The 26,250-nt window shown below is 42.4% G+C and overlaps 1 protein-coding gene across 1 annotated transcript; it reads left to right on the top strand.

The window, feature by feature from the left end:
* The first annotated feature begins 17,869 nt into the window (after positions 1 to 17,869).
* Positions 17,870 to 24,888, top strand: LOC134440364 (cysteine-rich and transmembrane domain-containing protein 1-like). The gene is made up of 2 exons (XM_063190417.1): positions 17,870 to 18,173; positions 22,324 to 24,888. Exons 1-2 carry the CDS (start codon positions 17,888 to 17,890, stop codon positions 22,425 to 22,427), a joined length of 390 nt encoding a protein of 129 aa, XP_063046487.1. The 5' UTR covers positions 17,870 to 17,887; the 3' UTR covers positions 22,428 to 24,888.
* Positions 24,889 to 26,250: the final 1,362 nt, after the last annotated feature.

Below are 26,250 nucleotides of genomic sequence, written 5' to 3'. Positions count from 1 at the left end.
AGCCCTTGGGGGGCTGTACTGCCCCTGTTGAGAATCACTAGTGTAGAACGTTCTGTATGTGGGGGATGTTTGGGTGCACGCCTCTGATGTTTACACACTAGAGCAGTAGCCTATGCGTGCATGCTGTGAGTTTGCATCCATGTGTAAATTCACAAGCGCGCTAGAATTTCCTAATATAAAACCTGTGTGACCTGCTTCACTTATATAAGGATACAATACAAGGATACAAGGATATTTATTTGTCATATACATAGAGACACTTTCGTGTCACTTGTAATGAAATGCGTGGCCGTTGCAAAACAAGTGTGCAGAAGAAGGGTGAAGAAGAAATAAAATAAAAATAAAAAGTAAAAAGGTGTGTGTGTGTGTGTGTGTGTGTGTGTGTGTGTGTGTGTGTGTGTTCAATCAAAGTAATTAGGAGGAATTCAGTAAACAAATGGCATGAGGAAAAAAGCTCTATCTCAGTCTCTCAGTTCTAGCTCTGTGACAGCACAGTCGGCCTACATTCCACCAATAGTGGTGAGTCGTGACCCTTGATATTTTCAGTTTCCCCAACATCTTCCAGTGTTCTTTATAGCTTCAAAATAGGCTACAGTTCCTCCACAACAAGAACACTAGATGACATCTTGCAAGGCTGGATTTACCAGGCCCACGCACAGAAATGAATCTGTGAAGAGAGTTGTGCAGAGACATTTTAGAAGTAAAAGAAATGAAGAGTTTATTTGCAAAACGGTGTTTTGCAAAATCTCTATTTTGTACAATATTGGGAAATTTACATTTTTGTCATTGCATTACATTGCAAAATGCAATTCAAAATATTTGAATGGCAAGAATTCACACATAGGTGATAGGGCAGTAATTTTCAGTAATAAAATGCAAAAGTAAAAAATGGTGGATACACCGTTTTGCAAATAAACTCTTCACATATTTTCTCACCAAGATCTGTTTGCGCCTCTTGATTCATCAATGAAAAGCCCTCATAATTGTAACAGAGATACACAAGAAGACAATCGAGCCAGAAAAAAAAGACCCCTGATTTTGTGGAGAGGGTTGCAGGTCAATGCTTTTTTTTCTGTACAATTGGCTACATTATTACATTACATTGAATTATGTTACATTACATTTAGCAGATACGTTTATCCAAAGTGACTTATTAAAAAGAAGTCACAGACAGCACCTACAAGTACAATATAATGCGGACGTGAATGATCATTTCATCAGCAGTGTAGATGTCTCTTGCCATTTACATTATGTGTGTCTTTGAAAAGTAAGAAAAGGTTGCACCATTTCTTTTTTATTACACAATGTGTGCATATAATGTGTGTACGATGTGTGTAATAAAAAGAAAATCCATGCATGGTGCAACCTTTTCTTACTTTTCAATTTTACTAAGCTATATTTTGGTCAGCGCCCTAAAAAGAAGAAAGATCTGTTTGGTTGAAGCCTGCTCCAACCTTTATGAACGATTATCTGTATCTTGAAATATGTGTAAGCTGCTAGACTAGACACCTTCATTTCCGATGAATAAAATAACTGTGCTGTATCAAAATCAATCAATCAAAATGTATTTCCATAGCACCATGTCACAACTACACAGCTGACTCAAAGTGCTTTCCAATACACACACACTCACACACACACACACACACACACACACACACACTCACACACACACACACACACACACACACACACTCTACTCTAACCTTGCTAGCTGTGCTTACAAGCTTACAAGCACACAGCTTTGTAGAGGAACGCCTCTGGCATTTATGAATTCCGACTTTTGGCCCAGGCAGCCATAACAGAACATTCCCAAACGTCTGTCCTCCGTGAACCCCCCATGGAAGACTATTTTAGTGGCCGGCTGTGTACCACACAGAACAGGCTCAGGTTGGCATGGCGACTGGCTGCAATAACAGTGCTTCATATTACTCATTCATACAGATGAGTTCTGACATGTCCTCTAGCTCGCTTTGGCAGCTGTACCGTACGGCGGATGGACATAATGTATGTATTAAATGTATTATGGACATGTATGTGTGTGTGTGTGTGTTTGTGTGTGTGTGTGTGTGTGTGTGTGTGTGTGTGTGTTTGTGTGTTTGTGTGTGTGTGAGAGTGTGTGTGTGTGTGTGTGTGTGTGTGTGTGTGTGTGTGTGTGTGTGTGTGTGTGTGTGTGTGTGTGTGTGTGTGTGTGTGTGTGTGTGTGTGTGTGTGTGCGCAAATGCGTGTGTGGGCGCGTGTGTGTGCGTGCCTGCGCGCGCGTGTGTGCGTGTGCGTGCGCGCGTCAGGGTTGGTGTGGGGGTTGGTGTGAGGTTGAGCTGCAACACTGTAAAACTCTGAGCATGTGCCATGTGGTGTGTGTGTAAAAATAACTGCAGTCTCCTCTCCTTTGTGGCAGTGGGGGAATTTCCACTGGGTAGAAGCTGCAGAGCTCACACATACTGTAGCTCTATGATCATATCAAGATGGCCTGATGACTTGAAAAGACAAGAACAACCCCACCGTGCCACCCACTACCATATGCTTTAAAAAGAACAGTAATGTGCACACTGTGTACAGTAAGTAGTAGTATGGAAGCAGATACTTTATTTGTCCCATGTGCCCAGTGCATAGGAACATCATACATACACATAGCTTACATAATGGTACATAATAATGATAATTATTAATTAAGTGTTAATGTTGTTGTTGTTACTACATATACAGTAGATAGATGACCAGACGTTACAGCTGAAAGAAAGTCCTGTTGTATGCCTACAGACATGTCTGTCATGTAAGAAACCAGGATGTTTGTATAGATATGTAGGTTCGGAAGATATGTATAATAAACCTTAAACAATTAGGCTACTTAGAGCTCAACATTTGCCCAGGATATTTTCCCTTCAGAATTAGGAACTTTTGTACACATAGTGTCATAAAGGTACTAAGTGAGTTGTGTTGTATTTTACCCATGGAGACTATGGGAACATTGTATTACAATCATATTACAAACAATAAGTTGAAAACAGTTGAAGTGATAACATAGGTGAAAATATACTGCAATGACCATACAGAACGCAAACTGGGCAAGGAATTGATATCCAATAAAGGACTTCAGCAGGTGCTGAATTGTCCTATCATGGCCAATCAGTTCAGTCCATGGTGGTGTTTACTGTGTATAGTGGTGTCATGTGTGGCATTCAGATCACGTGGTAACAGGGCCATTGTTCAACAACAGATGTAAGGTCATACAGTGGCCCATGTCATGCCATGCCATACCGCGCCATAACATGGGGTGATATCATAGGCCCTTATCAGTAAGTACACATAAAATACAGAAAAAAATATTGTAATAATAATAAATGTGTTAATTGTTATTGTTACTATTGTTATTAATAAAGCATTAATTTAAACACAGGAACAGACACACTTCCCTTTCTTTAACAACTGTATCTTAATAAAGTCTCTATGATTTCTTCACTATCTCGCATATGATTGCTTTAAATAGCCTAGCCTTGCCATCCATAATCTTCCACTCAATTCACATCTCCCTCCACATCCACACGAGGGGATGGTAAAAGCAGGCTAGGCTTATATTCCAGTGGCTCACAGTATCATGCCATGGGCGGGTCCAGGCTCATGCCCCCTGCTGAGAAGAGAGTATGAAGAAATTCAGATTTTTGGGTTGGCACTGCCATCTGCTGGTGTATATTGTGAACTGCTACCAGTTATGGTGTCCCTCGGGCTGCCAACTGTCTGTGAAAAAAAATCGGGTCACAAGTCTTCACACTTCTTTCTCTTTTAATTTTTAATTTTTTTTGTCTTTTTCGACTTTCATTTGATAGGACAGTGTGAGAGGCGGAAAGGATGCAAATTGGGAGAAAGATGGGGAGGGGTCGGCAAAGGACCCCGGGTCGGAAATCGAGCACGGGTCAGCCGCATGGCAGGCGAGTGCCCCACCGGTTGGCCACTGCAGGGCCGGGACACTTCATTCTCACGGGGGAGTGTACTTTTATTTCTAAATCCGGCAGGATTTCATATTTCAAGGGACGGTATCCCTCTGTCCTTGTTGTTGATTTGTTTAGAGTCATCTAACATTTAAAATGCAAGTGTAATCTATCTGCCAATTGTTGTCAAACCAACTTTGATACGCTGACAAATTCTTTCATGTGTTGCAAGGCTTCATTTCTTTTCCATATACATCACGTTGTAGTTTGAACGTGAAATGGATGTCTCCATGTTGACATTGTTCAGCCCAATGATATATGGTTCAGTCTGCCAGGCTGTTGCCACCTAGTGCATCTGCTCAAGTTCAGTCCAGCATGACCTGAAATGAAACCAGTTAACCCGTTAAGATACAGCGTTATAAATTTGCTGTTACCAGAATGGCGATGAGTAAGTCGTAGTCCTGAGTTATGTCATAGTAGTGTAGTACTATGGTAGTTTTCAATGACTATTACAGCATTGCACTGGTGCTGCATGCATTATGGTGTTAACAGAGATTCTTTAAGTATAGAGATATGCCAACATAATAGGTTTCTATGGGCACCTAACGCGACCAGGTTCCGGTCTGCCTAAAGGGCCGTGTCATAATGCTCCTACAATGAATAGAACAGTCCTTAGGTCTGCCTAGGTCTGCCTAAGGGGGGCCATAATAGAACCAGGAAACAATGGGCCAATGGAACCTCTCTCTCTCTACTCTCTCTGGTGTTAATGCATCAGACTCTTGTTCAGCTGTCTCTACACTAAAGCTATCCAGCAAGGCCACAGAGATGCTACCGTCGAGGAAAGGAACAAAAGTGTGAAGGAAAAGGGCAAGAATCAGTTGAGAGCATGGGCGTGCACAGATAGGGACGCGATGGTGCTAAAGCACCTGCCCCTTTGCCCTACTGGACAAAAAAGGCCCTTTTTGAAAGTTCATTTTTTGGATTTTCTTTTTACAACGACCTATGGTACAAATGCTATATAACCTCTATAACCTAGTAAGGCAGCGGAAGTTCCATATGTCCTCTGCCCCCACCTCGAGCACCTGCCTCCCAAAATGTCTGTGCACGTCACTGGTTGAGAGCATAACATAATCAAACACATTATATTATCACATTATAAACTATGTTGCACATTATGCTGATGGTATTCCACCGTTTGAACACACTAAACAGCAGAAGATAAAATATACAGACTGACCAACACTCCACAGGGTGGTTTGGCCTATATGATGGTTTGTGGCAACAAAAACAGTGTTGGGCAACCTGAATTTAGGCTAGTACTTTAACCAGTGCAATATATTCCAAATGACCTGGTTTTACCTGATCAATTCAAACAGGCTTGCTTGCTTGAATGATCACCTGGTTGAATAGGACAGGTAAAACCAGGTCATTTGGAATATGTGGGTTGCAGAGATGATGTGAACTTGTGACTTGGACTTGTACGCTACTGACTCAAGACTTGACTTGGATTTGACCGTTTTAACTTGCAATGGCATGTCAAGTCTAGATAGTATATTCAATTTTATGCATTTGTAGATGAAAATATTACATGAAGAAAAGAAAATGAAATGATTTGCCCTTAACCAGTACCAGTAGACAAAGTGCGGCTATGTCTCACAGTGTCCAAAAAATGACAGTGTTGGAAGAAACGAAAATCTGCGTAAGGGCAGCGTCTCGCTAACAACCAGCATGTATCCTACAGTAAAGACACACATATCATTTATGGATAGGCAGTATATGCAGTTTGATGTCTGGAAGGTCAAGAGGCCCTGGCACACAGCGTTCTAGCCAGATGTCCTTTGGAAACCCATAACAAAGACACACAGAGAGACAGTGCTCTCCCCCATCCTCCTCAATGACTAAGGTACCCTGAGCATGGTTCCTTCCACTGCTCCCTTGGGGCGCTATTGGGGGCTGCCCCCTTGCACAGGTGAGAGGTGCTGAAGTGAGGTCAAGTGAAGTGAAGCTGAAGTGAAGTGAGAATAAAGTCACAAACAATGATGAGTCTCAGAGATGTTTACGTTGGTTTATGTGAGGTAGGCTACTACTGCCTGACACATTACAGAGGATAGTGCATTAGTGCGCTACTACTCCTGTAGACTTCCATCTCTTCACACTGTTGCCCTCTGGCAGGCACTACAAGGCATTACCAGCCAGAACCAATAGGATGAAGAACAGCTTCTTCCCCAAAGCTGTTACAACAATGAACTCACACTTACTGGACAATGTTCATCTATAAAGGACTGTGCACTTTGTAGGGAAGCTAAAATCTCAGTATACTTTGTATAATGACAATAAAGGCTTTCTATTTCTATTTCTATTTCTTCTATTTCTATTTCTATAGACTAGTGTAGATCACTCTGCCCATAGGGCAATTTAGTCCCATAACATACCACAAAAAGAGCCTGGCTCATTTAGTGTGACGGAATGCTCATTTCTTCAAATTGTAGTGCAATGTCTAAATTTCAAAGCGTATAATTGAACAAGATGCACCAAATGTTTCAACTAGCTGATGTGAACACGTTTTGTCACATCATCCCCAGTTAAAGGATAACTTCTACCAATTTCGACATGCAGTTGTAATGCTCACACTACTGTGGTATTGTCAGTACCTGAGATTTTTTTTCCTTCTTTTCCTATATCCTGCCCATTGTAACGGAGGCAGAGTATTGTTGACATTTAAAAAACCCATCTTGATTTATTCCCAATAACATCCAAAAGGTTATACAACATCAGCAGAAAACTAGCAAACAGCGATACCTTTTGGCATAATATTTGGAGTAGGCCAATGATTTTTTAAAAAAAAAATGTAAACAAAATCTGCCCCTATAAGAATAGCTCAGATCTCGGAAAGGGCTGAGCTGAAAAATATGGCATCACCGGATACGGACAAGTTAAGGGTAGCGTGAGCAATACAACGGCATACTGAAATTGGCAGAAGTGCTTCTTAAACATGCTCCATTTTAATCAGTCAACCCCTGACCACAGTCTACAGGCTGGTCCAACCATCAACACCACATCAGAAGCTGACGGAAGCAGCCAGGGGCATTGATGGAAGAGGAACAGTAGGCTATAGGGGCCCCAAGCTAACAAGACAGCGCAACTCACTAATTGGACATGGGATGCAAGCATGTTTGGTCAGCCCGTATAGCTGGCCTCTTTTGATGTGGGGTGCGTAGTGTTTAAAGGCCCGAAACACCCCCATGAGCCAGAAGAACTCAATGATGATGTCAAGTCAAGTCAAGTCAAGTGGGTTTTATTGTCAATTTCTTTACATGCACTGGTCATACAAAGAATTTGAAATTACATGTATTGCTTTCCCATACAGACATAGACTAATCTAGGTAAGGACATAGACAGTATAGACATAGACAGTACTTATACATGGACTTAAGACAGTATGGACATAGACAGTGCTCATACAGACATTTAAAGTGCAAGACTGGACAACAGAAGACTTGTAGAGAACATACATTAAGAGGTAATTGTTGTGCTTTTGTGCTTTTCCTAAAGAGTCCTTTATAGCGTTCTGACATAGTAATAGTAGCATGATGTGTCCTAAATTTAATTTACCACTCACCACTCACCACAAAGCTTTCTCTCTTCAAATGTTGCTAAGTGGATCAGAGAAGCAGCCCCAGCAACCATCAGCCATAACCTAAATTCAACTTACCACCCATCATCATTCACCTAGTTTTCTTTATGTGCACACACAGCATGCACAAGGAGGTTGACACGACGACACCATGTGTTATTTGGAATATGATCAGAATACATAGAACCAAACGTTCCATATTGACCTTGGGTCCCTATGACATTATGAATACAAGAAAATCCTATGAAATCTCTGAAATACAGGAATAGGTCTACTACATGGGAGTCAATGGGGGTTAGTTTGGGGTGGACTGCAATATACGACAGAAGATAATATTGATGAGATTCAACGGTGCAAGATCCTCTGTGAGAGGCGATTGTTATGTGGATTTCAGGAAGACTTCTTTCGGTCAATACAATCAGCTTTTTCTTGTGCAGGTGAAAAATGGAATGCAGTTCCAGTTCACATCAGAAACAGTACAAACTTTAACCAATTTCAATTATCATTAAAGACAAAGGCTAATCAAAGATGTGATCACTAATCAACAGTGCCTTGTGGTATATGTCATTGTATGTCGATTGCATTTTATGTGAAAGCCCAACTGGGAAACTCCAACTCCCATTGGCATTGTGACACAGCACTCTCCAGCACACAAGTGCACACTGCACACACTGCAACTGCATGTATGCCTACCCCATGTAAGGGGGCAGCCCCCAAAGGCACCCAAAAGGGAGCAGTGCAGCGGGGTGGTACCATGCTCAGTACCTCACTCACAGTGGTGTAGTCTACTATTTTATGGTGGGTATACTGTATATTTGAGCATTTTTTGAAGTGGGTATACTGTGTATATTTGTGCTATTAAAACAATGGACCAATCAATTTTAAGTGGGTATACTGAAATCCCTGAAATTCAGAAGTGGGTATACTCCGTATACCCGCGTTCTACGTAGACTACACCACTGCTCAGTCATGGAGGAGGGAGAGCACTGGTTAATTACTCCCACCCATCAACTTGGCGAGTCGGGAGTCGAACCGGCAACCTTTGGGCTACAAGTCTGACGCCCTAACTATTTAATACGCATGACTGTGATGATGTATGTCTTATTATACATTATAGTATGCATTATGTGTTAGGCCTTCTGCTTCTATTATGTACCCTGTAGTGGCAACAGTAGGTACATATTGCCCATGTTTTTAATGTGTTTGTTTCATATCTCCCTGCAGGGACCATAGATGTAAATGAGCTTAATAGCTGACTACTAGTACTGTCTCATTATTGAAATGCCAATTAAATAAAAACTGCATCATCATTGATGCTGCAGCAGCTTTTCATATTTGAACACATACAAAGGTTTTGACAATGTTTTGTTCATATCCTTGGGGAAAACAACCCCTGGACTTCCCTCCTTTCTTTCTTTCTTTCTTTCGTTCTTGTAAAGATTCTTAAAATATCTACATTTTTAAAGGTGCTATCTGTTTCAATATGGAGATGGAGTGGTACAGTCATAGTGATCAGATGATTCCCTTATGGGTACTAGGCCTATCTAATCTATGTAAAAACGTGTTTCCCCTTTGTTCAGCACTTATAGACATTTCTCATTTGTGGGCGTTTATAAATCAATCCTCCTGTATTTTTTCTCCTGCTAATGAATAGTAGTAGTTACTTAAACTATCAAAATTGACATTGATTTACATTAGAATGGATTGTTGCTCTCAATGTTTGTTTCAATGATGCAACAGCACAATTGTAGGCCTATGTAGTACTAGCCTACGCTGTAATTATAGGTCTATTAAAGCTCTCTGGGGGAAAATCTATGCAAAAACACATTGTGGTAATACTCATTTTGTTTTGTGTTGTCAAACACGTTGAGTCGTTGCATTCCTCATTCCCTCGTCAGATTTTTCTCGCGAATGAATTGTTAGCCTACTTAATAGACCTATATCAGGTCAAAGTTGACGCTGGTTTAGCCAACATTAGAATGAATTTCTCTCAATCCGCCACTCCGACACTCACTCTCCCGTCTCCACATCATGACTCATGAACTATGCCCATCATATAATATAAAGGGGCAGTCTACTTGCTTCCCCTAGCCACACAGCCAGTTAGGCTACGTCTGCCGTGACATCACTTCGCCGCAACATCAGTTGAGAGAGCTCTTGCTCCCAGTCGACGTAGGGGCTACCCACAACAACAGCTAACCGCTTGAGCTTCTCGCCGTTTGTGAACGGAGTTTGTGTTGCAAGGATTTCATTCATTTTTCAAGTAAGTGATGTTTATGCCTAGCAGGCGTATTGTTTTGTTTTAATTATCATCTGCCGGAGTGCGGGGGTGGATGCGCACAATCTAAATTGCTGTTCTAGGTGATACAGCCTCTGCCTCAGTCAGGGCAAGAGACTATGAATTTGTGGTTTAGTGTTTGGGAGGAAAGTGAAATGAAATTGTGTTATTTTATTTATTCCCGAGGGCATGGTAGTTGATCCAGTGCGTCACGTGTCTTATCGGCGCGTTCCCAGTTTTTTCTTCTCCAACATCAAGTGCGCAAAAGCTCATAGGCCCAGTACCTGGTCTGTTTTGTTGTTTCTGAACGTTAGTTAATGCTGCTCAACTCTCAGATGGCTCTAAGAAATCCGCCATAGAATGTGTATTTCCGTTATGAAAAGTAAAACAAATACATTAGATAAAGTATTCCTTTCTGGTATAGTGCATGGGTGACCTACTAGCGTATGTTAAGATGACGCAACATTTAAAAGTGTCAACCGCTAGTGTGTTTCTTGGCTAAAGTCCCAACAGGCCTCTTTAGATATGTGAAATGGTCGCGATGCCCCAGGAGACATGAAGGCTTGGGGGTGGTAACGTACAACGCGAGGTGTAACTATAGACAGCAGGTGTAATGTCACCAAATGTGTTCCTTTGGCGCCTCCATCCTTTACCAGAGGTGAAGGTGCCTTTTGCATAGGAGGTGACACGCCTTTCATCTGTCAAAAGGCAAACAAGGCTAAACGTGGGCCATTTTGCTTGAATGAAACCTATAGCTAACTGATAGGGTTATTTTTCCTGCGTAAATGTCATACTACAGAAGTACGTATGTTTGTTTCCATAAGAATCAATTTTGCGCCACAGGAAAACAAGATCATTTTCACTTTCATGCAAGTCCTTTAGACATTTTCAACATAAACACTTTCGTGTGGAAAATATTGTCCAGCAAAGGTGGTAGCTGCACTTGCTGTTACCCACAAAGAAGGCGTAACAACAAGGAGGCTGATATCGGTGTCTTGTGTGACACGTGAACCTAGCGTGAGAGTAGAAGAGCGAGGAAAACGTTTTAGAGAGGGGACAGCCTCGTCATTGTTCAACTGGGTATTTTCTAGTGTTCGGTGTCCTACCTGCCTCCAACTAGCTAATGGATTCCCAAGGGGTCGCGGCTTGGTGTTGAGGGATGGCGGTTTGTTGTGGAAACAGCTATGCGTCATGGGTCCGTGATGAAACAGTCAACAGCACGCATAAGTACCCTGTCCACAAACCAGGCTAATGTTTTCCAGGCAAAACGAGGACAGACACCAGGACGTCCACGATAGGCTATTTGAAGCCTACAATAAAGGAATAAAAGACAGTCACGTGGAACATTCGATGTGATTTAGATTAGATTGGATTAGAGATTCAAACAATAATGAATAATGAATGATGAATTTTATTCTCAATTACACATATGGACAGGGGCGGATCTAGCCATTTTGGGGCCCTAGGCGAAATATAAACATGGGGCCTTCAAAAGTCATTATATATACATAAAGTTCTGTGTTTTGGTGCTATTCAAGTGTTTTTTCTCAAATAGATATTTGACTTTACATAAGTGACACATTAAAGGGGCACTAGATAGGATGACGTCATTTGCGCGGCGCCCGTGACATGCCTGTCTCAAAATCTACACCGTAATGAAAAAATGCTATTCAAACAAACTCGCTGTGAGACTGTTTTTCATCACGGAATGCCGGCAGTTGATACAAATCTGAATACGGTATGTAAAGCGATGTTTAAAATAAAAAGTGTTTCCCACGACACTCATTTGGTCCAACGCTGTCAAAAGTTGCTTGTGGGGTTTTCTGACAGCGGACTGTGGAAGCGGCCGCGAGATCCATCGTTCACTTTCTAAAGACTCTTCCACTCATTTAGGCTCCATTACCCACTCAAACCCACCAAAACGTTTGGACTATCTTACACATTTTTTGGACATACGAACAACTGGTCACCGAGGCTTGGCTGGGCGAATCGTGACGGCCTACCTGCTACACAGCGTTGGCCCGCTGCTGTGGCTGCTCTAGACCTGCACAATAACACCTGCTGTTTCCATCGCTGCGTCCGACGCCACTTCCAATGCTGTCCCAGGGAGTTTGGACTGCTGTTGAGCCAGCGTGGCTGCTGGTTTCACCAACTTGTGCCATCCCTGGTTGCTGGCTGCAACAACCACTACACCTTGCTGTCTCGCGGCGTCCATGCCTCGTGTCTGGATTCTGTTGACCGACAGCGTGCTCGGATGCCTCCCTCCCTAACCAAAGTCTCGGCGGCCCCGTCCACCGCATTTCGCCGGTTATTTTAAAGAACTTATCTGCTTGTTCGCCTGCCTCCCCTTGGCCGAGCTCGCCCCCCACGACGAGAGGCTCCGGATTTTCGTATCCCCACGGCCTTTCATCGCTGCTCCTGTCGTGGGTTTGCTTATCATCTCCACCAAACTGTTCATTTCATCATGGACTTACACTTTCCACTGCAATCTATTTTTGTGTCCCTGTTTTGTATTTATTGAGTTCTGTATGTCTGAGTGTTTGTATGTTATTTGTTTATGGCCTGGGCCTATCTGTAAAGCGTCTTTGGGTGCCTTGAAAAGCGCTATATAAAATAAATGTATTATTATTATTATTATTATTATTATTATTAAAGACTCGCATACGCATTGCCTGACTCGGGACCGTGATTTTTTTAAACTTTTAATCCTACCTGTGTCTACCGCGACTGGTGGTGGACAGATTTGGTTGTTGCCCTTGGCAATTGCCTAGGTTTGCCTAATGGAAAGTCCGCCTTTGCATATGGAAATGGAGTGTTACAAAATGTGTTTTAGCTCCTCATCACATGTGGAAAGCATGAGATATGCATTAGTGAAGTAGTGCAATATATCTGTACAAATAGGCTAAGCAGGGTAGTACAGGCTACTTCACTTTCACATACAGGAGGGTTATAAGGAGACATAATAACAGGGATCAGGACTGGACTGGGGGGGAGAAATAGGACCCGGGCACTTTTGGCTTAAAGGGGCCCCTCGTAATTGGGGGCGCAGGACTGACTCACTGGTGGGGCCCGTGCCCTCGTGGGGCCCTATGTAAAAAGAACAACTACCCACGAGGTTGGGCCCACCGTGAAATGCCCGCCATGCCAAATGGCCAGCCCAGCCCTGACAGGGACAGGTGTGCTGTAAAAGTATTCAGTGTAGCCTTCTACTGTAAACTAACTTGTATATATGATATCATGTCTGTGATATACAATATTGTGTTATATGGTAACAACATCATTAATGCTGATGGATGGAAAGGATGAAGGATATTTGGTGTGAGTTGTAAGGCAAGGCTAAGCCGGGTTTATTTGTATTTCATATATAAGCAGCTCCATCAATGTCCTTAACACAAATAAAACATGAATAGGGAGGGGCAGGTGTCTTTGTGTGGTTTTGGGACACGGAGGTCCAGTTTGTATGATGTATGTTTCAGCTGGCATGGTCAACATCCTCAGCCCAGTCCCCTTTTACTACATTGCATTCAGGGGAAAATAATGTGTAAGATGAGGACCTAGTTTTGATACCAGATAGATACTTTTCTACCTCATGTCAAAACCCACCTACCCTTGAGGTACGCTTCACAGCTACAGTATATACTACCCAGCACAACCAGCAATGTTAGCAGCACAACTTCCAGTTTCTTTTTTTTTCAGATTTATCTTGTGTTTTGTGAGATGNGGAAGGGTCGGNAAAGGACCTGGGCCGGGAATTGAACCCGGGTCAGCTGCATGGCAGGGGAGTGCCCTACCAGTTGGCCACGGCAGGGCCTCAACTTCCCGTTTCTATTACATGTTCTCATCTTTCTATTGAAGTGATAAAGGAGCAGTGTCATATACCTAATCAATTCCTTAAAGGACATTCTATGTCACAAAGTCTTGCAACAGTCTGATTCACTATGTACAGGAGGCATGAGTCCACTATTCCGTAGGACATTTTTTTCCATCTTACTGATAGGCCGTGCCTATTGAATTAGCCTATTGTTGCAAAGGTGTAGCGCTGATTGTAGGTTGTATTGTAGGTTGTATCATAGCCGCTGACAAGTTTGGCCTTAGCCAGGACAAAGTCATGTAAAAGGCACTCCCTCTCAATACATTTACAATGTAAATTCTGGCCCCCCTCTCTCCCTGGGCCTGGGAGAACGGATCCGTTCCCTCTTTGCTATTGGCTTCTCAGAGTTGGATACTTGGTCATATTTACAGTAGACACTTTCTTGATTCATTTCTGGCCTATTTCTTGTGTAAGTAGGTCTATAATTTAATACTGCAGGTAAAGTGCACCTGTACCTGCACCTGCATATCATGCGATAGGAAACCAAGAAAAACAAGACAATGTTTGTGCTTCCACAAAATATGTGTTGGCCTACAATGTGTTGGCCTGGACACAGTTTTTTTTTAATTGACATTGCTCTTTCAGTGAGCAGCTGTTCCGCCCACATAATGCGGGGAAGTGTTTGTCTTCTGGGAATTCATTTAACAGAGTAAATAATTGATACCTCTTAATGCAGTGCCGGTTGTTTAGTCTGACAATAGGGTGCTGTCATATACATTATGCTCAAACCCTTCCCTTCATCCTGACTGTTGTGGTTCAGTAGTATAAAGGTGAATCATAGTGTCACCGCCACCACAAACAGTTAAAAAGAAAGATAGTCTTGTTTTGTAGCCATTCTAATCTGGTTAATCGTGTCCCAGGCAACAGGAGAGGAGACACACAACACTGTCCTGGTGAAATACGATTGTGTGAGTGCTGTGACTGGGGCATGTGAAGTGGCTTTCCTCCACCGCTGCTGCTGTGTGTGTGCGTGTGTGCGTGCGTGTGTGTGTGTTGGGACAGTGACACCTTTGGCCGGACCCAGGACAAAGTAACTTGAAAGGCCCCCCTCACCCAATACATGAAATGCAATGAGCACCCAATCGCCGTTCTCCCTTGGCCCATGACATCTTACCTGTTTGTCCTCCCCTGTCGGCTTCCCTCTGTGTGTGTCCATTGAGTGTGTTTAAGTACATTCAGCTGGCTGGTCATGACTGTTCATTTCCATTGTTTGATCTAGGCGTTGTACACACATGGACTAAGAGGTCACGGTGAAAAGCTTCTTATCTTATCTCGCCCCGTCTGAAAGGTTCTGCCGAACAGTTAAGCTGTAAAAACACATCAGGCATGAAGACCAGAGTCCAAATAGTGGCTGTCTTTCAAGTGTTAATGCATGCTTTTCACATTACCGGTAGTGTTTTACACAGAATATTAGCTGATGCCTTCGAGTAAATATTCTGGATCAAATTAGTCATTTTTAAAACCACAAAAGCACACATCCACTATCTACGTAGATTTTTCTATAGTTCTTTTCCAGAACTCATGCTGCTCATTCACAACTGTTAGCTTTTTCATGTATTTAACACTACCATTAATTTATAAGTATTCATTGTGACTTGCCAATGTTTACCTTTCATACATGAATTGATGGATCTTCTCCATGTCCGCCATTTTTAATTACCAGAAATGGACATCTTTGGATGCAAAACATACTCTACTTTAGTCATAATTTATTACTAAGTACGTAAATATTCATGAAAATGATCCAAGGCCCAGGGAATTGAAAATTGTCCCAGGCCCAGGGAGAGATGGGGTCCAGAAATAGTTCTTCATTGCAATGAATATATTGAGAGGGGGGCCCATTTGGATGGCTTTGCCCTGGGACTGGTCAAAGCTGTCAGCGGCCCTGCCCAGGTGTAGCCAAATGGTTAGGTGGTATTTACATCAGAGTAGAATCAGGTTTGAGTAGGGAAATGTGTGCCTTTGTCTATGGCTCTTGAGTGAGGCACATATAAACCACACATTGCTCCAGGGACTGTAGCAAATGACTTGTCATAACTGTTAATTGATTAGGATAAATGAGTCAACTAAAAATAATGTAGGCCTAATGTAATGTGAAGTCAAACAGTATAGGATAAGTGACTGTGACGTATATACTCTATATACCTGCCACTTTATTATTCACAGCCATCTCTAGGGTTTACAGAGAGTGGTTTGAAAAAGAAAGAATGTACAGTGAACAGCAGTTCTGTGGGAAAAATGGCTTGTTACCAGAGGTCAGAGGAGAATGGCCAAACTGGTTCGAGCTGATAACCACTCGGTACAACCGAGGTATGCATAAGAAAATCTCTGAACACACAGGACATCAAATCTTGAGTCAGATGGGCTGCAGAATCAGACCACATTGGGCGCCACTCCCTATCAGCTAAGAACAGGAAAATGAGGCAACACTTTCCTAGAAGATTGGAAAAATGTTGACTGGTCTGCTGAGTCTTGACTTCTGTTGCAACACTTAGGTGGAATGGTCAGAATTTGCTGTCAACAACATGAAAACATGGATCCACCCTACCTTAGATCAACGGTTCAGACCGGTGGTGATATAAAAGCGTAGCGTAAAAGCGTAAAAGCGATTTTCTTGCCACAATTTAGGCCTCTTAGTACCAATTGATCATGGTTGGCATGTCACAGCCTACTCAAGTATTGTTGCAGGCAGTTAAGGCAGAGACGTTTTAAATCCACTTTATTAGAATAGAGAATCTTTGGTTAAGGCAATTCGGAAGGCAAAAGGGGTCCAAACCAGCAGAGAGGTGTACCTAATAAAGTGGCCAATGAGTGTAGATCGGCTGGGTTGAACTACAATAAAGAAACCCCAGTTTTGACCCATTTGTCAGGGAGTCAGTAAAATGGTTTGCTTTTATTGTCTTCTTAAACTGTGGACGTTTGATGAAGTGGTGATTGGTAGGCATCATTAATACATTACATTGTCCATTAATACTTTGTTGTTGTTAAGGTCTTCTATGAGAGACCTAGGTTTGTGTAACAGCAAACATACATAAACACAATTTTCACTCACAAACAAATCATTCAGATGCACTGTCAAGCACTCATTGATAAAGTCTAGTGTCAGAAGTGTGACGATAGTGCAGGGAGGAGTTGGACAGGAAATGAGTGGGAGGGAGATGGGTGAGGAGGATCGGGAAATGACCTCGGGTCGGAAACCATTGAGTGCGTCTTAATATGCGACCTTGCCTCCTCCACTTGCGCTTGTCTCCTCGTCCCGCCTCCTGGCCCCTCCTCCGTGGAGAAAACGATAAAGTTTCCCAGCTGTCAGCCTAGCCACAACAACTTTTGAGGGACTGTTTTTCATTCACCATCCCATTTGCAAATGAGAAAAAGACTCTACAATTGAGCTTTTGCAAGATATTGAAATATAATGCTGTTGTCAGTGATGTCATCATGACGAGAAGCAAATGGAGGAGGCAAGTGGAGGAGGCAAGGTTGCATATTAATACGCACTCATTGACTGTGCAGTGCCCTACTGTTTGAGCCACGGCAGGGCCAGGAAGTTAGATTTTGACACACACACACACACACACAAATATGTATCACTGAAATCTTGTAAGAGCCTGATGTCATGTAGCCTAATCAGTCATAGCCATGAGTAAGGGGATCATTATCTTGCTGTGTATGATGGACTCTATCTCATGAGTCTTATCTCCTGTCAGCCTATTGCAGCCTTTATGTAGCTGCACCACATATAGCAGATGTGTGGGGTAATATTTACTGTGGATGACTAGTTCTTTTCGTCACTCTTTTTCCTCCTGCATTGAGTGATGCTTAAATGCATGACTGATAGCTATCCATCGTACATTCTACTACACAATCTTACACATTCCATTATATACTGCAGTTATAAAATGCAGAGCACCTATTTATATTTTACTTGTGTTGTTATTAACTGTTTATGACAAAGTCTTAATATGCTACTTAAAATTAAAAACTCTTAATGTCATTGCAAAGTTGTTATGATGTAGCTGACCTTTCAGTAAATATTAAGAATCAGAGTTGGACTACCGGCACCAAACCAAAGGTGCAGCTACTTTTTGGCTATGGACAGCATTTATTTTGTCACCCTGTCTTGATAACTAAAACAAAATCCTTTTTATCTTCCCAGGGCGAAGCAGCGTCAGTGATTTCCGATGACAGAGCAGCCGCCCCCATACTCCGGGCCAGGCCCGATGGCGCCCGGGGGCTACCCTCCCCAGGGCTACCCGGCCCAGGGCTTCCCTCCTCCCCAAGGGTACCCCATGCCGCCTGGTGGCTACCCGCCTCCCAACCCGGCGTACCCCAACTACCCGGGCCCCGGGCCCTACCCGGACCCCAACCAGCCGGGGTTCCAGGGCTATCCACAGCAGCCCTACCCTGGGGGGTGGCAAAACGCACCGCCGGGCGGGCCGATGTATGGGGAAGGTCCCAAAAACACAGGTGAATACATAGCCGCAATTTATTGTTCAAACAATGTCATCATTAATCATTGCCAGTGATGGGCAAAATGGATTCATTAGTTACAATCCAGTACCACATATTCCAAATGACTTGCTTTTACCTGTCCAATTCAATTTATTGTTCAAACAAGGATGTCATTAATCATAGCACAGACAACTGTGTGCTGTAATAATTGGTAACTAGAAGCACTCAGAGAGTGCAAACCTCCGCCTCTGCTTGCAGCATATATTCTTCTACTCCAGTGTACTCTATTTCCCTTCTCTTAGTTTACGGCTGTCTATGTTCTCTTTTTTATTTGCTTTGGGTGAAAGTGTTATACACCCTAAATTTCTAATATTGTACTTGGCTTTATTATTTGTAAGGGAACATTGTACGGTAGGGGTTATGGAGTTGGTTTTAGGGTCAGTGGGTTCAAGATACCAGCAGGAAGGGTCCTCTACTAGAAGGAGTGATGTGTGGTCTCCTGCTCTCTAATCCATGGCTGAAGTGCCCTTGAACAAGGCACCGGCCTACCTAACCACACATTGCTCCAGAGACTCTAGCCAATACTCCAGTACCTGCAGTAATAGACTGCAAGAAGTGCAACTTAATGAATAGGGCTACAGGTAACTGAGTTTCGTAGTGTTCCCAGATGTACATTCCATGGCCAAGTAAAAGGGTTTGCATACTTCCCTTTCTGCTTGGCAACCAGACAGCGTGATGTTTTGACCTTGTCTGGTCTCCCTCAAGAAGTCTGTTCTTGGATATTTAGCCGACAGCTTGGCATAGGATGTGCAGCGTTCCTGGTACAATGTACGTTTCCATTGAGACCATTCTTATCTTTTGGCTTAAGTCAACCGGTGGTTTCCGATTAAATTTTAACCAGCCCTTTTCATTCCAAGCATTCATTCTATTTTGGATGTTGACTCTAAGTTAAGTCATTGACAGGCCTCCAACTTGACACAAGCATGTTTTAAAGGGAACATAATCTTTGTATAGGTCAGTGCATTGTTTATATTTTCATGTTTTATTGCTTTTTTATGGCTTTTTGCCTTAACCCCTTAACCCCTTAAGACACGGCATTATAAATGAGCTGTTACCAGAATGGCAAGTTGTAATGTATTACTAAATGACCAAGTTGTAATGTATTACTAAAGCCCCTGTGCACTGTCATAGTAGTGTAGCACTATAGTAGTTAACTTTCCATGTCTGTTACAGCGTGCCACAGGAGGTACGGCGTGCATTAAGGGGCTACTGAAGGACAGGACAGTGAGAGACTGACAGGAAATGAGTGGGAGGAGAGAGTGGAGAAAGGTTTTGGCAACTGACCCGGGCCAGAATCAAACATGGGTCACAAGCGTAGTGTCCCAGTGCCCTACCGTTAGGCCACGGCTGAGCAGTTATTTTCATGTTTTGCACCTATATTATATTAGGCTACAATACAATTCAAAGTGACTTACAATTCAATTCAATTCAATTCCATTTATTAGGTAACAGAGGGAAAGAGGACATACTTAGCTAAATACAGAGTGTGTGGAAATACAGAGTACAGTGGTACACAGATAGTGAAAAAGCAGAACAAAGTGCCGAGATATACAAATTGTGGGGAACCTGTAGAGTCACCAGGCATGACTAGCTACGGAGAAGTACAGATAGTTTTGTTATGCAGAGATAGTTTTGTTATGAGTCTTCACCAGAGTAGCGTTTCTCAATGGGATGTTAGGAAACCCGTGGGGTCATTGGAGACAGCTGAGAGGGGGCAGTGCGTAGTTGCCATTGGGGGGCAGTAGTCTATTTTCTTTTTTAATACTAAGGGGGACATTGGCAAGCTAATGATGAGGTCAAGGGGACACTGGGAGGCTTATGATGAGGTCCTGGGAGAGTTAATCCAAGAAAAGGTTGAGAATCAGAGGTATGACCCTTCTCTTGTAGCAGCTTGGAGCTTATTCCAACAATGCCAGAGGGCGACCATGACAGTAAACCATTTGGACAAATCCAGGAAAAACCTCAGCACAATACTTTTTTTCCATCATCTTTTATTCTTTCCTTTTTAAAGGACCCGAGGAAAGTTATGGCTGCCGTTTTTGTAATCAACGTCATTCTGTTAAATCAATTAGTTCTGTTTTTAGGCTATTAGTCACACACTGTAAAAATGTGAAGCAGCCCCAGCGGAATGAATCCAGCCGCACGGGTCTTGTAACTGTGTTGCTTTGCTCGCACTCTTTTGTGAACTGAATTTGTTATTTCATGAACTGGCATTAACAAATAAATAGCACAGATTAACTAGCACAAAAAAAGGTTTGTGCAAGATGTTGCATAGTCTCTTAAACCCCTTTGCGCAGAGCCTCTGTTTTAACCTAATTGCCACCTCAATTGTAATGAGCAAATCTTAATCTGTTACTTAAGGCTCTCTCTCTGTAATGTCATAGCATTGTTGTTATGGTGTAGGTGTTGGGTCCATCTGCACAATGAGGCTACAGCAGGGGTGTCAAACTCATTTTGGTCCGGGGGCCGCATACAATCCATGTGGACCTCAAGCGGGCCGCATTAGTAACATCATCGCAAAAAAAAACAAAAACATAAAGCAGAGGATTAGTGTTCAGTACTATCACGTTTTAAGTGTGTTGAATATGTAGAAAGCAATGCAATACTGATAATCCTATGCAAAATTTCCTTGACTTCATTCATTCATTGCCAACCGTCAATTAATTAAATATGGTACAGTTCATTTTGGCAGGGGGTCTGGGGGTTTTCCCACAGAAAATGTTGTATTTCTTATATGTAATTTCCTGCATTTTCACGCATTCTAACATCCCGTTTCCAGTTTGACCTTAATAGGAACCAATACAAATCCAATTATATTTATTATTTAATTACAACCAATACCAATACAATACGAATAAGAAGTATTAACATTTTATCTCTATATATGAGGTCTATAATATATGAGCTTTATCAAATGCCTGTTAGGTTATAATAGAAGTGTGATGTGCACTTTACTACATATATACAGTGTAACAGAGGGACCATTGGGTTAATGTCATGCAGGTCTCGATTTTGCCCCGAGGGGCGTAATTGCGCATTTCGGTTATTTCATTAAAAAAAAAAAAAAAAAAAGTTTAAAAAAAAAAAAGTAAAAAAAAAAATAGTAATAATTTTTTTTTTTTTTTTTCTACATCCGGGCCGGATGGAACCCTCTGGCGGGCCGGATGCGGCCCGCGGGCCGTATGTTTGACACCCCTGGGCTACAGCATGCTCTGTATGGCTCCCCACATGTTGTATGTTGCTTTAGTTAGATGAAAGTGTTGCTAAATGCAATGTAACATGAAAGCGAAAGTGAAAGCCCATTGGGAAACTCCAACTCCCATTGTCATTGTGACACAGCACTCCACAGCACACAAGTGAACACTGCACACTGCACACAACGAAATTGCATTTATGCCTCACCCGTGCAAGGGGGCAGCCCTCAGTGGCGCCCCATGGGGAGCAGTGCGGTGGGACGGTATCATGCTCAGGGTACCTCAGTCATGGAGGAGGATGGATGGGGGAGAGCACTGGTTGATTACTCCCCCCACCAACCTGGTGGGTTGGGAGTCGAACCGGCAACCTCTGGGATGCAAGTCTGACGCCCTAACCGCTCACCCATGACTGCCCAACATGACGTAATTCAATGGATGGGTTCTATTATTTACCTATTACACTGTGGTTGTTGTTTATTGTGTTAAGACACAAATATAAGTCTTATAATGCCTCTGTTAACCAGAATGGTAATGGCCAAGTGGTACTGTATTTCCAAAGATTCTGTGAAAAGTCGCAGTGTAGCACTATGGTAGCCTACGATTGGATTGCTGTTCCACTGGAAGAACAATGTACTTCAATGTCCTGGGCCTTCTAGAAAGGTTTCTGCAATCTGCAGGAACACCTTCACATCTTTTATGAATGTTATCTCTCTGAAAGCATCCATGCAAAAGTGACACATCTTGAAATCCTCAGCAATAACAAAATCGGTGCCAAGTGAATCTAAAGAAAGTAGTTTTTCCTAAAATGAAGTGTCAAATTCCTAATTTCAAAGGCATGAAAGTGTATAATTTAGGCTTGGTTTCGTTTTACAAACATTGACTTTAACAACATTGTGGTTGTTTTCTTGCAGTGTATGTGGTGGACGACAGAAGACGCAATGACTCAGACGACACGTGTCTGACTGCATGCTGGACGGCTCTGTGCTGCTGTTGCCTATGGGATATGCTGACATAGACCTCCAGAAACAAGATACCCCCCTTGACTGTACCACACCTTATCTTGCACTGCACCCCACCCCACTCCACCCCACACCATAGACATAGACATGTATACACACAGATCTGCCAACAGGGGGCGACAAATGGGTCAGTTTTCCAGGCCAGGGGAGAGGGGAAGCCTAGAATTTGGACCCCACATTACATTGTATGCAATGATGAGATTGGTGCCTTTTCACGTGGTGATGTCCGGTCAAAGCTGTCAGCAGCCCTGTATATATAACACAGATACATAGAAAAGTGGCTTATAAGAGTCATATTCATTCACTTGCATTGATTTCTGGAGGAATCATTAGTCCTTATTCAATATGGCGGACGCACTGCGCGCTCACAGCGATGGACCAACCCCCCTGTGTGGCATTTTTGCATACATGTCTATGGCTTTACCCATAATTCCCTTATCCACTTGACCCCCCAAGCCCACTACTCCTGTGCTCCTGTGGTAGCTTCTCGTTCCTCGGGTGTCTGACGCCTTGTGGGTTGTAGTAACAATCAACCTACCTACCTGCATTCTGTCCAAAAAATACACATTTGCCTAGGATTGTTTTTTGTTTTGCTGATGTTGTCTGTTAACCGAAATTCCTGAGGAAAAATAATGTTGTGCGTATTATATGAATGAAGTTATTATTTAAAGTAGCGTTTTAAGACAATATGTAGTGTCTCTGTCGTTTAAAGAGATCTATTTTTTCATCTCAGGCAAATCATGTTGAAAAACATGGATTTAAACCTTTCGATTTCTCCATGTGCTCTGACTGAGCCTTATAGGATGTGGTGATTACCGGACGACAGTAGGTAAAGCATTGGGACTTGGGACTGGTGCTTGACCTGTGAGTGAAGTACATGAAGCCATATGGTGTAGTTGTCCAATTATGTCAGCATAGTGTCTTCTTGGGCTTGTATGAAATCCTCTGGCTAGAAAGTGGCTGCGTTCAAGATAAAATACATCCTGGACTGGAAAACGTAAGTAAGTTTTGTGTCGTCCGCTGCCAGACTTTATCAGTTCTGGTTCTCATGTGAGAATCAGGCTGTATTTATGTCTGCAGACTGGATGTGTAGGCCAACCCTTTCACATGACAGTCACACGTTAGTGTGTGGGTGCACAACTAAACATGTTTCTATCGAAGAGGACTTGCAGGAATGAGAATCTTTACAAATAAAAGCAGTAACATTTATACACCAAATGTTGCCACACCACTCAATACATGTTTATTTGCGATGTTGGTATTGGGACGGGATTGTCCAAAAATGTAGCCGTTTTCAAGTCTAGAATGTATTGGTTTAATCCAGCCACTTTCTACACACTCGGTTATCAAACAAGCCCCCTGCCTTTCTGTTTGCTCTCAACCTCTGCCTTATTTTTTTGTCGTCAGCCGTAATATTTGAAGGCGTTGAAAGTTCTCGCACCTTTCCATTCCTGCTTGCACAATCTCCGCCAGCTATTGTCTGTAGAAAACATTTTTAAACTTTCTAGAAGGACGCCCAATTGACACTCCTTCCACCCCTTCCCCTGTTGATAGTGATGGGTAACATAGGCATACATAATATTGTATGATGTCAAATGATCTGATAATTGTATTATAATGTCCTCTTTGTCAGTCACTTTTGGATAAAAGTGTCTACTAAATGACCTGTAATGTACGTATATTATGTGTCTATGAGTAACGGTGTCCTTATAGACGTTTCTGTGAATGCTGGACTATTAAAATCACCCTAACACCCCAAACTGCTATGACCCTGCACAATCCTCTCTTCTCGAAGCATCTATGTTATGTCCCACCACATGCATATGGAGGCCTATAGCGCACTAGGGCAAGACCACTGTAGAGCATTCCTCTCCTGCCTTGACAACCTTTCGCTTCATTAGCCAAGCCCATTAGGAACCATATGTTCTTTCATGACCATTAGATGCTACGATCTCTCCTGTGCATTACCTATAGGTGCTGCTGACTGGACTCACACATCTGGCAAGCAGGCATGAAAAAGTCCTTTGAAGAGCACTGTGTACATTATTTTTTTAATGTTCCTGGCCAAAGCTCATAACCTTGTAGAAAACCTGTATGATTGCCATAACAATCTGTTAGATATTGAGAGGCGTTATGCATACTGGATGAAGGCAGCACTCGTGAGGAGAGAATTAGTAAGGAATAGCCTAATACACATGATTCAGGGGTTACATATACATACACATTGTTTCTTAAAAATGTTTTCGCTTACAATCTTTAGGAGATGCTGTATACGGTTATAAATGACTGATTTCATCTTGAATTTCTATTTAAGATTATTTGCATTTTGATAATTAGAGTACATGGTTTATTTTTGTCTTGTTCTTTAATGACCAGCTGCATTGTTATGTTTTTAAAGCAAAGGATGACACACTCAATATTGCCTTGGCTTACGAGAAAATAAATTATTCAACAGAATACCTTGTCCGCTGAGTCCATCATTCTGCATTATAGTATGTAGTCTGAAAAGACTCTTTTTTTAATCAAATGTTTTTCACTTCCTTTAGTTTGTCATAGACATGTACAATACACGGTGCTCAATGAGTGAAATGTCTTTCTCCTTGAGAAAATCAAAGTCAGCTTCATGGACAACTTCTTCAAATGTAGCCTGGTTTTCACCAGACCTCTGTGTGGTGTGTAGCTCTGGAGCCCCCTGGTGGAGCTACAACACACACGGCATAGCTACAACACACTAGTAGTGGAGCTCATGCAGCTGTGTGGAACTATGCAGGTTGGGCAAGAGCCAGTCCACTTCAAATGTACTATACAAAAGGACATTACATTTCTCACTGTCTCTCAGTAGACAGACACAGGGCCAAACACTTATGAGCAGGACAAAACGGCACTATTATGTTACCAAACAAGTAACATTATCATCATAAGTTATACCCAACCAACCACACACAAATAAACAAAACTATGTGGAAAAAAAGTGGAAGTCGGTCTTCCCTGGGCAAAATATGGGCAGTCTTGAATTTAAAAAAAAAAATTTTTTTAAACAAATTTGCTGGTATTAACCATGCCGGGCTGACTGTCTGTGCGGACGCCAGTCTTCTACAGCTTCCACCTCGTCAGCCGTTATATCCCTTATTTACCATGTGGCCCCTACAGAGGGCAAATGTGACATAACAACAATATGCAACTATGGCAACAGTGCTTGAGAGCAGTGCCATTCCCAGGGCAACAAAGCCTCTGGAGGACGGAGGGTAACACTGTAGAATATTTTCTTAAAATATTCTTGCAATTATTAATCTTAAATTAACATAATATCTTAAGTAGGTCAAATAGATTAATCAGTGTTTTTATACTGTTTAGTGTGTCTTTCTGCCAGCAATAAGGGCCTTCTGTGAGGAGTGGTCACTTCAGCTGCTCTATCAAGTCAACCAAGGTGTTATTTCTCACACTATTATAGTTGTAGTGACAAAGTCTGTATCTGCAGGCTGAATTTAGCTGACATAGCTATTCGTGTTGGTGAGGTATCTGAGTTTCGGTGTGCTTCTTCAGCTGAGCCACAGACACTAGGCCTCGGCGATGAAAACATTTCTATGTTTGGCTCAGAGCCAGTAAGAGCCTGATCTGACAAGTTTGTAGCTTAGCTTTTACTGACTATTTGGGGATGCAATGTGATGAAATTATGTCATACTTTGGGGTATAAAACTGTTTGCCCAGCTGGGGAGAAGAGGGATTTTGCTGCCATTTGGGCTGTATAGCCCTGGTGCTGCCGCCATGCTATGCATCTTATAGACTACATGAGATTTGAAGGCCCTATGCCATCAGTGT

Source organism: Engraulis encrasicolus, chromosome 23 (assembly GCF_034702125.1).
Source record: "Engraulis encrasicolus isolate BLACKSEA-1 chromosome 23, IST_EnEncr_1.0, whole genome shotgun sequence".
Lineage (NCBI taxonomy): Eukaryota > Metazoa > Chordata > Actinopteri > Clupeiformes > Engraulidae > Engraulis > Engraulis encrasicolus.
The sequence above is the reverse complement of the archived record's forward strand: the minus strand, read 5'-3'. Positions and strand labels throughout refer to the sequence as shown.